The 13,085-nt window shown below is 41.6% G+C and overlaps 1 protein-coding gene across 1 annotated transcript in view; it reads left to right on the plus strand.

Annotated features, from left to right (window-relative positions):
• The first annotated feature begins 12,331 nt into the window (after positions 1-12,331).
• LOC108666205 overlaps positions 12,332-13,085 on the plus strand; it is a 1,767-nt gene continuing 1,013 nt past the window's right edge. The window contains exon 1 of the mRNA XM_018153032.1: positions 12,332-13,046. Coding sequence (XP_018008521.1) covers positions 12,332-13,046 — 715 coding nt within the window. The remainder of the gene's footprint in view (positions 13,047-13,085) is intronic.

Below are 13,085 nucleotides of genomic sequence, written 5' to 3' on the forward strand. Positions count from 1 at the left end.
ACTGTAGTAATTTTTGGACAGTATTTTTTATCTGAAAATAATGTTCTAATGTGCATACTGATCACTATTATGCATGCTGTCACATGCTTAGTAATCTAGCAGTTGTAACGCAACATTTTAGATCTTGGATCGTCCAAAATGATACTGGAAAACTCGGCCTGCTAGGCCGCCGCGCGCGTCCCCTCTGACCCGCCGTAATTGCAAAACAAACTTCTTGAAATTCTCTCGGGAGCAAAAATCTTCCCGTTTTCCTTCTCGAAACTTTCTGGCGGACTCCCATCAGCGCGGGGAGAAACATCAACGCCCGCCAATTTTTACAGTTCCGGTAGAATATTTTTTATTGGTTTCCTGATCTGCATTGAAGCCCTCAAATGACTACACCAAATGTATATTTCTAATTTGAGATATACGACATCGACGTAATCAATTCGGAACCCTGAGATTTTCTCAGTACGGAAATTCTTCGGAAGTATCAACTTTAAATAACCGGGAAACTTGGACATAGGGGCGCGCAGTCCAGATCAATAAACCGTGCTAGGAAATACGCGGCCAGCCACCCGGCGTCTGGCGAGCGCGCCCGGCTGCAGGAGCTACAGGACTCTTATGCACTTGTGTACATGCAAGACGCTGGTCTAGACTCTAGACAGATGACGATGCTCAAGTGAGGATGAATTTTAGATCTGGTTGCTTTCTTCCTCGCTATTCTTCAGTTCGTTCGAATATTTAAAATAAAAATTTAGTCATTTAAATTAAAATCGAAACCTCACTTGGTTTTATCAGATTGGGTTAGGATTGATTTTTCGCCCAGGGGCCATACTTCTTTCAAAATTCGCTAAGTGAACGTAAGTACTTACGCACTATTTTCTTGTCTATGATTGGTGGATTTTGCTTGAAAGGCCGTCAATGATTGGCTGATGAACTTACGATCTCGTAACTTTTTTTTAAAGTATGGCCCCTGAGCAGTAATTAAAAAATGAGAAATTTAACATTTCTTAAAATGTACTCTTTACGTGAAAAGCATACCTCACAGCGATGGAAACGGTGCGTGCAAAAATTGTAGTAATTGAATGTAATACCGAGCAAAATTTGTAGTTTGAAGTTAGGCTTCTAGCTGAATAAAATGTTCAAGCTCATGTAACGGATATTTCTTTTCATTTACGTAATCGATGAAAGAGCCTCTACAGGCGGCGCAAATTCTATGTCACGCTGTCACCGACGCTGGTAAAATTGAACGAAACTGTCACCTTATTGTGAATTTATCATGAATATTTAATTTGTCGTGATGAAAACCTGCTAAAGACACTATACTTTTTCTCTGAAAAAAAGCGAATTCCCTGTATTTTGCACTTTCCTGATAATAAAGGCGCCTATCAATCGGAAGAAGTTTCTTCATGTCTTCGTTAACGATAATCGCGAGATGGACGACAGATTCATCCACTGCATCGCAAACGGTCACCATGAAACGCAAGACTGTCGATCAACTCACTTCACTTCAAAACGAAATTATCCCATAATTTTCATAAAAAAAAATAAAATGAGCATCCGTCTGAGGTTTGCCAGGCATTGTGAGCGTAGCAAGAGGCACAGACAAAACACTTCTCAGATGAAAACTACCTACCTTGACACTTGTACGATCCGAGGGATTGCAAGTCCTGCAGATGATGTGTAAGGACCGAACACCGTCAGGATGTTTTCCGTGTGCCGGTCGCCGAGGTAATGTTCGTGTACGGCGCTTAAGGACCGGAGTCGTTGGCGCGGCTCATGGAGGAGCGAAGGGAGACCAGGAGTAGAAGGAGGAGGAGGAGGAGGAGGCGCAGGAGTCGGAGGAGGCGATGGTGGTGTGAAGGTTCCTATAGCGTAGCCAGAAGAAGACCTCGCTATTGACCTTCCTGCGAGCTTTGGCAACTAAACGCGGGAGGAGGGCGAACCCGGCGGTTGTTAACAAATTGTGTCCACAATAAAATTACGTTGTTATTTTATTAGTCGGTAAATGAGCAAATGTAGACGGAAATTTGAATTTAGGCTCTCCATGCCAGCTAATTAAATCTAGACGAGGCCAAAAATGTTTCGTAATAGGCAGAACTGCAAGGCTGATTAATTGGATCCACTTTTCGCATGGTATGGATAATAGAGTCCTGCAGTGCAGTGCATCGCTGGCATGGATCTCGCCTAGGTTTCAGGGTCACGATGGGCATAGGTTGTTTGCAGACAGCCTCACTTAACTCTCATTCGCACGCATGCAAGCAACTCTGGAACCTCCCAGCGTTTGAGGGAACTGGTCTCTTTGCTTGCCCTACTCCGCAGCCTGACCTCCGCAAGCCGGGCTCTGTTTCCTCCTACTTGCCGTGTTTGCCATCGTGCGTGTTGTCGATTGCCGCAATCTTTGATTGGATGGTTTCGACTGTTGATAAAAGAAATTCTAAACTCGGGACACTTTATCTCCGATAAAATTATTCAGTGCATAGTGAGACCTTCCGATTGAAATTTGAGTTTGATTTGAAAGAAGTCGGTACGATTTTATTTCAATGGGAGTCAAGAGATATATATTAGAAATTTACACATTTGCTGAATTCCAATCTTAGTAATCATAGTCATAGATTATTCGATAATCACTTAATCAACTTCAACTTCTTCAAAACTCCGTTGGTATTTTGATCCACCTCATCCGCATTGAATCATCAGCTACCCAATTTTTAGTGTTATCGTGCCCAAATTTATTTATATTACACAGCTTATCATGCAGAAAATAAGCAGCAATAAAAGATATAAAATAAATAATATTTTATTGCAAACATGTTTGAATATATTATAGTAAGTTATAGAACTAAAGAGAATGACAACATGGAACAAATTGTATAAAGATGACTGGGCACCTTGGATATTTTTGCCAATGCAAAACCGTATTGTGCATAGCATGTGCAGCATATATGAATGTCTAATGGTATATTTATAAATATTATTTCTGTTTTGATCAGCCTCCCCTGTATATGCCCCTCATCCTCAAACTCCTCGGAAATCCACGGTATTTTGTCGTCGTGCTTAAAATTTTTACACTGAATAATGTTTGGCTTCAAATTGACGTCTCAGCTAGACAATTTTAGTGACAGCTTCCAGATTAATTTCCGAAAGCAAGAATTGCATTCTTTAATAAATCCATCGATATATACAAAAATTTTGGCAGTTCTCTTCATAATTGAACGAAATTCAGTTAGACGGAATTTGTCAATCCTTACTTTACCTGTCATAAAATTATAGTTTATTTTAATTTAAAATGGTCCTCTCGTATTTGGACTAATGTGTAAATGAATGCCTTACAAGTACTAGCGCAGGAGTGTCCTGAATGCATGGTTCCACCCACAACTTTCTAACATAACACTTATAACTTTAGGTCTAATTGGATAACTGCATTCATTCGAAAATTAGTGTGCACATGGAAGGTGGATTTGAATTCCTATTTGAATTCATCTTCGTTGGAAACATATTGAAATAGAACAGCCACAGAAATACAGAAATTATTTCTAAAAAGCTAAATAGGGTTTAGATTAGGGTCATATTTAATTCAAACTTAAGGGTCATCTTTAATTCAAACTTAAGGGTTATCAAATTTAATTCAAGCTTTAGGGTTATCTTTAATTCAAGCCTTATCTTCCTTGTGGAATTCCAAACTCTAGCGAAATGCAAATTTATTACTTCCTGAATTCATAGGCCTCAATCAAAATATGACTGGAATTTCGGGCGATATATATTGAGCAATAGCGCAGCCGAGAGATCCGTCGGCATGCAGAGAGCCGGCATCTCGCTTCTCGCCCAATTTCTCACACAAAATTGACGAGCTAAACTAAAATGTTACTGTGAAGGATGCACAACCCGCCTGGGGCTGCTCGACCACTTCAGAAGCATCAATGTTCGCCAAGAGAAAACTACTGTATTTCTAGCATGGCTATTATAAAGACGTTTAATTACACCGCATTCCAACGGTAATTTTGATTTGTTTTCAAATTATCGTGCCGAGCATTTTATAACATAACATATAATGGCGCTCACTAAGTTCAACAAAGGTCAAATGAATCGTGATAAGCCTCTTGTAGAGACCAGCCCGTCTCACGTTCATGCATTCCAAGACGAGTTTCGAAGAAAAGTTAGTACGAGTGTGTTCCATATTTCATATCACATTCAGATTTGAAATTTTTTCAGCAAGTGCATATAGTCCAATCATAAAATAAATAAGAAAAATTTCAACTCCGGTAATTATAGATTTTCAAACACCGTCAGAAGGCCGGTTTTCCCCTTTTTATATACAATTTGGATCTCATTTGTATCAGCTCTTTGAGGGACTTGCCAAAAAGTCTATAAAATCGGATGCTTATATTTTGCCCAATCGACACTTGCATCCACATATACTTGGTCCAGAACAAATCAATGGGATTTATTTATAAACCAATTTGTTAAATAAAAACATTTTGAGCCAGGAAGTCACTTCATTACGATGTATGTCGTCATACAGGAAAGTGGGAAGAAGAAGAAACTCTAAGGTATTGTGGAAATTTTCTTCCAGCGCATACAAGGAAGCTTGCATGACCATTTTTCCTGAGCATAGACTCACCTCTAGCTTCTGGTGACGCTTCTTCAGCTCATCCTTGACTGGCTATGGTTTCCATCCTGCGTGTTTGTTGTCTAGCGTCAAGGCTTGAATGTTCGGCATTTTTGTTGGTTCAGAGGCGAGGTTTAAAACGTTAGGCATGAGCTGATCAGCAAACAAACGCTGATCTGTGCCAAGGCTGAGTGATCGTGCCATCGCTGGGCAGCTGCTGGAAATGTCATCAGCCAACCCTGACTGGCTGTTAAGTCCCAATTTTATGTCGTCTCTCAATAACTTCACGGAAAGATGTTACATCTTTACCATTGAACGCGTTGTGAACGCGTCGAGGCGGAATCAAAATCCTGGAATGGATTGCTGACAGCGCGTAGGCAGAAGTTAATTTTGCTTATTTTGAGAGACGGCCCTGATTATTACGGCTTTTTTATATTCCTGGACAATATTGTTTAGGGAAAAATCGTAAGGCGTAATTGGGAAATGCCACGAAAAAATTTGTTTAAGATGATGACCAGTAAATACAACAAGTGATGCTTCCTGAAGGCAACGCATTATTCTTGAGGATTGCAGCCGTTGATAGTAGGTCGGAGGCGTTGACAAAAAAATTAGAAAAACGAAAGAACTTTCCTTGAGATAAAATTGCAACTCTTTCTGCTTCTGCTTATTTTCCTCAATAGCAAAAGATTTTTGTAAAAGACCAGCAGGATAAGAATATACGCAAGAGTGTGAGGTAGGAACACAACGAAAAATATATTTATTTAGTCGAAGTTAGAACCGTGTTTCAGTTCATAGAGGAGAAAATTAGATCAGTGTCTAATACAATTACAATTCTAATGCAAGTTAAAATTCCGAGTTGCCAATGCATTACTTTTAGGAACCTGAGACAGAAATCTTCCTCATCGATGATGTGTGCAGACACGGAGTAGGATTGTCATGAGAGTTCCAAGAGATTTCCAACTCACTTCTAAGACGCATAATTGGTATTATTAAACAAACAATTTTTGTGTTGATTCGATCGCGAGATTTTGATAATCAGAAATGCTTCTGGATTTTTGGACAACATATATAAGATTTCAAACGTGCATGGTGAGTCTTGGCAATTACTTCTGCTGATGCATTTCGATTAATATTAGGCTTAATTTTATGCAGTAAACTGATTTTATGCTATATTTTGCTCTTTGCATTAGTTAGTAGTGAGATTTATTCAAAACAATTATTGGTCGAATTACCTGAACAATGAGGAAACGGATCATCCGACGAAGAAAATATAACAGCACTTCTGGCAATTTGAGAGCAATAGTAGAGGGAGTTGAGCATATCCAAAGCATATCAATTGCGTTCTGATGAATTGATTCGTCAGTGAAATAAATAAAAAGTGACCTGCGGTTGACTAAAGATGGGTAACTCTCTTAATTAGCGTCATTTGGATTAATGGAGACGACTATCAGCACAACTCTCAGAACCTATAAAAATACAGACATTTTCCTCTTCCATCTGTGTGTAGCAAGTTAATGTGTATGGCATCTCCTCCACGTTATCTGCCGGCAAGATAATGGGCCACCCCCGGCCCGCGCACCATAGAGGCTGATCGAGAAATGCTCCGCCACGACCGCGACGCGCATGTAGAATAGAATAGAATAGAATAGAAGTGTCGGCGTTGAAGAAATAGGCCCATGACTCATGTAGCTCAGACATTGCGGCTTCCTCATATATAATATCAATAATAACAGGAAAACCTGGAGGAACTTAGAGCGAACAAAGCTTGATAACGAAAAATGTTCTTGCTGCGAAATTTGTACATAACATGATGGAAGGAATTTGCTTTATGGATTACGTGATTGAGAGTAGACGTGCGATTGTTTAATGATGATGTCATCAAAACTGCTGCAGAGTTACATATGAGACTCACTGTTACAGCCTGCTAACGATAAACATGAATTGGTCGTTAATTTGGAGCAGAGAAGATAAAAAAACTCGAAAGTGTAATACCAACAAATTTTATCTAAGTCCATACAATCTCTATACTTTCGATTTCCAGTAGACAAACACATTTTTGTTAGATTATATTCCACCTAAATGGAGTGTTTCAGCATGAACGCTTTAATCTAGCGTCACCAGATCAATATGGTTTGAACTCGTACAATGTTTACATTCACTGTGTGCCGATTCTCTTGGAAACGTAAACAAACATTTCGCCTCGTAATGAACAAGTCACCCCTCACAGGACAGCAATTATGTACACGGCCCACTTGCCTAATCCTGGCGCATATTACAGGGAGCAAGTCGCAGAGAATCTCATCAAAAGTCCCTTGCTGGGTCCCCGGCGAGCAAAATTTGTCCATCGATCGGCTGATGGGATTTGCTCGTCTGGTCGCATTAGTGGAGCCTCCTGAGGGCCAAGTTTCCACTCAGTGCCTCTGATCTGAGGCAAAAAAATCGATATTAGATGTAAGAAAACAAATCTTGCGTCTAGGTCTGTGAAGATATACATTCATAAACTTGATACTTATGGTAAGACAGTGAGTGTGAAGTACAATATCAGGGAATAGTATGAGAACAGTCAATAATTTTGAAATAAATTATCAAAAAATTTCAAGATTGACCTTAAGTAAATTAATCATAAGCTAATAAAAAGAACAAATAGACAAAAATTTTGATTGAAATATACTACATTGTTTGTTCAGCCTTCAATTGCAAATATATTTTGATAATTCGTGGACTACATGACTGAAATAAGTACAGTAATCAAGCACAGAATTAATAAATTTGACGTCGAAAGGTCAGCGAGCAACAAGGTCTGGTGCAAAGGTCTGTTCTGTGTCCGAGCAACATGCGTGCAGATCGTAATTGAATGTTCATTTGATCACTTCGAGGAGAAATAAAGGTATCTTTCGACGACAGTTCTTTTTCTTATCTGCGAACGTTTCTTAATCAGCCATTATCGATTATTATTCTCACCCTCTTCTCCAGGACACATACATGTCTTGATAAATATGGAACATCCGAAATGCCTTTCTCCCCTAATCAAAATTATTCGTTTATCAATTATTTGATTTAAAAGAAACGCATGGCTGCAATCAAAACAAAATTTGGTGGCCTTAATTTATCAATGGCATCCGGAATCGGTGTGGTTTCTCAATGAGTCTTTATTCTAAAATGGGAACAGCGGAAATTTGGCGGTATCGTAAATTGTAATTAAGTCTCAGTATAGATCGGATCATAGAGCACTGCCACATTTCCCTTTGCCAGAACCACGATGAACACATCGAAATCATTCCAATCAACTGACAGTTTCACTCCTTTTGCCTCTAGTTTTTAGTAGCCAACTAATTTTTAAGTTATTTGCTCGAAGGGATCCGAGCTGATGTATAGAAATATCCGGGCTACTATAGTAGTATACTCCGAGCTTTCTATGCAAATGGTGAGCCTTGTTGCTGCAATTAGACTTACGAAGCGCGAACGATTCTCACGTTTTTTCCAATGTAATCGGTCCGAATCAGGTTATGCATTCTGTATATTTTAAGCTTACCGTCGCTCAACAAACAGTTCCGTTATTGCTTCCAGTCGTCATAAACTTTGGGAGTCTAATATGCTATTCTGCGCACAGATCGAGTGGGTCAAATATCGGACATTAACCGCAGGCAAACGTGAGGTGGTGCTGACTATCTCCACCACCACCATACGTGAGGTGATGCTGACTATCTCCACCACCGCCATACGTGAGGTGGTGCTGACTATCTCCACCACCGCCATACGTGAGGTGGTGCTGACTATCTCCACCACCACCATACGTGAGGTGGTGCTCACTATCTCCACCACCGCCATACGTGAGGTGGTGGTGACTATCTCCACCACCGCCATACGTGAGGTGGTGCTGACTATGTCCACCACCACCATACGTGATGTGGTGCTGACTATCTCCACCACCGCCATACGTGAGGTGGTGCTGACTATCTCCACCACCACCATACGTGAGGTGGTGGTGACTATCTCCACCACCGCCATACGTGAGGTGGTGCTGACTATCTCCACCACCGCCATACGTGAGGTGGTGCTGACTATCTCCACCACCGCCATACGTGAGGTGATGCTGACTATCTCCACCACCGCCATACGTGAGGTGGTGCTGACTATCTCCACCACCACCACACGTGAGGTGGTGGTGACTATCTCCACTACCGCCATACGTGAGGTGGTGCTGACTATCTCCACCACCACCACACGTGAGGTGGTGCTGAAGGTTTCTCCTGCAGCTCGCCAAGGCGCTTGCCCTGGCAGTTCAATTTAGGGTTGCTCTGCGGCCCAGATTCTTCGTATACAAAAACTTTCCAGACACAGCTGTGCTACGTGGGACACGTTTCCTTGCAAGATTCGTTAATAACATAGTCGTATTCTTGCGTTTAAATAAGCATTTGTTTAAAAATAGCACCTGATATCTTTATAAAATTGAAATAACCTTCTTCTAAATGGAATTACGAACCAACTTGTTTAACTTGGTTTCGACTAAACGACCGTGTCGGCCCCCCAACGTGATGAAAATCAAAAACAATTTACTCACTTGCGGTGTCTGGCGGACATCAATCTTTCATTGACCGCATGAGGTGCCGGTGATTAAATAGCATGCAAGTACTGCTTTCGCCTTCATAAATTCAGGATCGCTGACTGAAATTCAATGAGCCTCACCATTACCGGTCCATTGGGAGTCTGATCAACTTTTGTTGAGCACCTAAGATGATGATTGGGCGTCATAATCAAAGACTCGGTCATCCCCTAAATTCGAATCGTGATATAAAATCATAATTTGTGTAATATCGGATTTGATTATAGATTGTGAACCACGAGAAGCTAAATGATGAAACATGAATCGCCTGAAATAAATCGATGTCAGATCGCTGCATCAAAATATCGAGACATCAGTGTTTTCGTTTCAAAATAATTTATGCGAAAAGCAGAACACTGATTTTCACATTCTTTAGAATAATTGATGGTATAGCCAAAGCTGGACTGAACAAAACAACATGAAGACTATACAGTGCAATAGAGGTAAATGAATTCTAAAAAAACAGGGCTTAAATATCACATAATTCCATACGAATGTTTGTTTTATTTGCTCAAGTTGACTATAATTAGGAGCTTCCTCCCAAGGCTGATAATTTGTGAAATTTTTAATTCATGTTAAATTTCAGTTTTCTACAGCTATTCAGTATTTTTTGTTATTAGAATGTTTTTTTTCTAACATAATAATTTTCAATGACAATATGCTCCGTTATTTCTATAAGAATGATACCTGAGAAGGTCAGCCCGTAGCCACTGAGCTGGAGAAGCAGTCTCGCAGGCTACGCAGACTACGCAGGCAATGCATGTCAGAACCATGTTTATTATTCTTTTTGGCCTCAAACCGCTCATGGTAATTAAGTGGCCTCTCATTTATTCGAAATCGTTTCCGCAAATAATGAATTGTTCGTTCATATTGACTGAAAAGGTTATAACTCTTAATATTGGAACTCTTAATATTGGAAGAGGCTAGCATATTATAGAGGTCGTGACAAACCACTTCTATTAGGTTGGGATCAGGAACTGACAAAATATGTGTAGTTTAACCGTGTTGATGGCACCAAGCAGGCGAATAAGAGTCTGGTCACTTACTACTGTGCTTGATGCAGGCCACTAATAATGGGTGAAAAACTGGGCACTGAGAGATAAGAACCAGGCTCCGGCTGCAGGCTCAAGTAGGGGAGAAGGGAACAGCTGCAAAACACCTGCAGGGACTGAGGGGACGGGTTAGGTCCAGTGCTCAAACAGAGGTCAACAGGACGGGTGGAAGGCACCTGTAGGGGCCGAGGGGTTGAGTGCAACGCTCAACCAGGAGTGAACAGGACGGGTGGAAGGCACCTGTAGGGGCCGAGGGGTTGAGTGCAACGCTCAACCAGGGGTGAACAGGACGGGGGAAGGCATCTGCAGGGGCCGAGGGGTTGGGTGCAACGCGCAACCAGGGGTGAACAGTAAGGGTGGAAGGCACCTGCAGGGGCCGAGGGGTTGAGTGCAACGCGCAACCAGGGGTGAACAGTACGGGTGGAAGGCACCTGCAGGGGCCGAGGGGTTGGGTGCAGGGCGCCGGCAGGTAGGTGTGTGCGAGGCAGCGTGAGAGGGCAACGGACGGAGCTGCAGCCGCCGCCTCAAGGCCGCTGCTTTCTTTGGGCGTCACGGAGCGAACGACGCGCCTCAGCCAGCGCGCCGTGCAGCAGCCAGGCAAACACTTCCATCATGTAGTATACTAGTTAGTTCTGTTAGTACAATGCACTATAATAGTTAGTTCTGCTGGTATAATGTACTATACTAGTTAGTTCTGCTAGTATAATGTACTATAGTAGTCTGTTCAGCTAGTATAATGTACTATACTAGTTAGTTCTGCTAGTATAATGTACTATAGTAGTCTGTTCAGCTAGTATAATGTACTATACTAGTTAGTTCTGCTACTGACTAGTATAGTACATTATCACTAATTATTATATTACAGTATATTATCTCTAGTGAACACAACTACACATGATCATGTTTTCAAGAATCACATAATGGTTAACAATGCAATCAAATATATTGTTTATCGGACGTTTTTCGTCATGGAAAGCTGGCTTGTTATCATTTATTTGCATTATTTTAATGACCACTTCTTCAATAAAATTTCTGAACGGCGATGTGTCGTAGCGACCATTAAGGACCATCCCTCTAGCGCCGTTGAATATTAGTCCGGAATTAAAAGTGAATCAAAGCCATCTATCAACGTCGTACATTTCGATGTTGTTTCAACGTTGAAATCACGTTGGATTCTAACGCTAAAATTACATTTATAAAACTTTTCATCAGGTCTACATGATTTATCATGATTGTCACACTATATGAGCACGACATTACAATGAGCTGCATCTATTATATATATAAATACTGTTTGCTAGCCTATCTACAATTAATGTACTCAGTGCACGCGACCTGCAAGTAGTGACGGTGTGATGGTGATTTTAAACATTCCACATCTTTAATTGTTTCTTCTGTGAATAACAAAAGAAATAAATAATATCTATATAATTTAGGCACAGAAGTGACTTTTCAATAAGTTATGATATAGAACGTTAGTTCAATAGCTCTTAATCTCCCTTGCGATGCAAGGTTCACCGTGGTCCGGCGGGCGAAGGCGCAGCGCGCGAGCCAGAGGTCCGGGACTCCAATCCAGCTAAATTTGATCTTTCAGGGGAGAAGTAAATTTAAATGAATAAATATGGTAACAAATACGAGTAGTATTTCTATAAATAGCAAATGCAGCTCATTATGATACGGTGCTCAAATACTGTGACATTTATGATAGATCATTGAAATCTTATGAAACCTTTTATAAATGTGCTTTTTCATCAGAATTCAACGCGATTTCAACGTTGAAACAACGTCGAAATATGCGATGTAAAAACCGGAGTTGATGTACGTTTCATTTTAGACTAATATTCAACGTCATTTCAGAATAAAGAAGTACGTTGTTTCAACGTTGAATCAACCTGAAATTGCCTCCTGGGGTCTTCCACATCCTCAAGTTAAGTTTAGCCGAGAAACTTTCGAATAATTTGAATCAAAACAAGATGAGGTGAGAACTTTGTTGACGATAAAAAAGTTATCGCTTGCGAAACAAGATGTTGATCTGGAGTCGTGGATATAGGAGTGTGGCTAGAAAAACATGCTGACAACAGCAGCATGCCAGAGCACCGCATGATGCATGCTGACAACAGCAGCATGCCACAGCACCGCACGATGCATGCTGACAACAGCAGCATGCCACAGCACCGCATGATGCATAGTGACAACAGCAGCATGCCACAGCACCGCATGATGCATGCTGACAACAGCAGCATGCCACAGAACCGCATGATGCATAGTGACAACAGCAGCATGCCACAGCACCGCACGATGCATGCTGACTACAGCAGCATGCCACAGAACCGCATGATGCATGCTGACAACAGCAGCATGCCACAGCACCGCATGATGCATAGTGACAACAGCAGCATGCCACAGCACCGCATGATGCATAGTGACAACAGCAGCATGCCAGAGCACCGCATGTTACATGCTGACAACAGCAGCATGCCACAGAATCGCATGATGCATAGTGACAACAGCAGCATGCCAGAGCACCGCATGTTACATGCTGACAACAGCAGCATGCCAGAGCACCGCATGATGCATAGTGACAACAGCAGCATGCCACAGCACCGCACGATGCATGCTGACAACAGCAGCATGCCACAGCACCGCACGATGCATGCTGACAACAGCAGCATGCCACAGCACCGCATGATGCATGCTGACAACAGCAGCATGCCACAGCACCGCATGATGCATGCTGACAACAGCAGCATGCCACAGCACCGCATGATGCATACTGACAACAGCAGCATGCCACAGCACCGCATGATGCATACTGACAACAGCAGCATGCCACAGCACC

The sequence above is a fragment of the Hyalella azteca genome, unplaced genomic scaffold, assembly GCF_000764305.2.
Source record: "Hyalella azteca isolate HAZT.00-mixed unplaced genomic scaffold, Hazt_2.0.2 contig11229, whole genome shotgun sequence".
Taxonomy (NCBI): Eukaryota; Metazoa; Arthropoda; class Malacostraca; order Amphipoda; family Hyalellidae; genus Hyalella; species Hyalella azteca.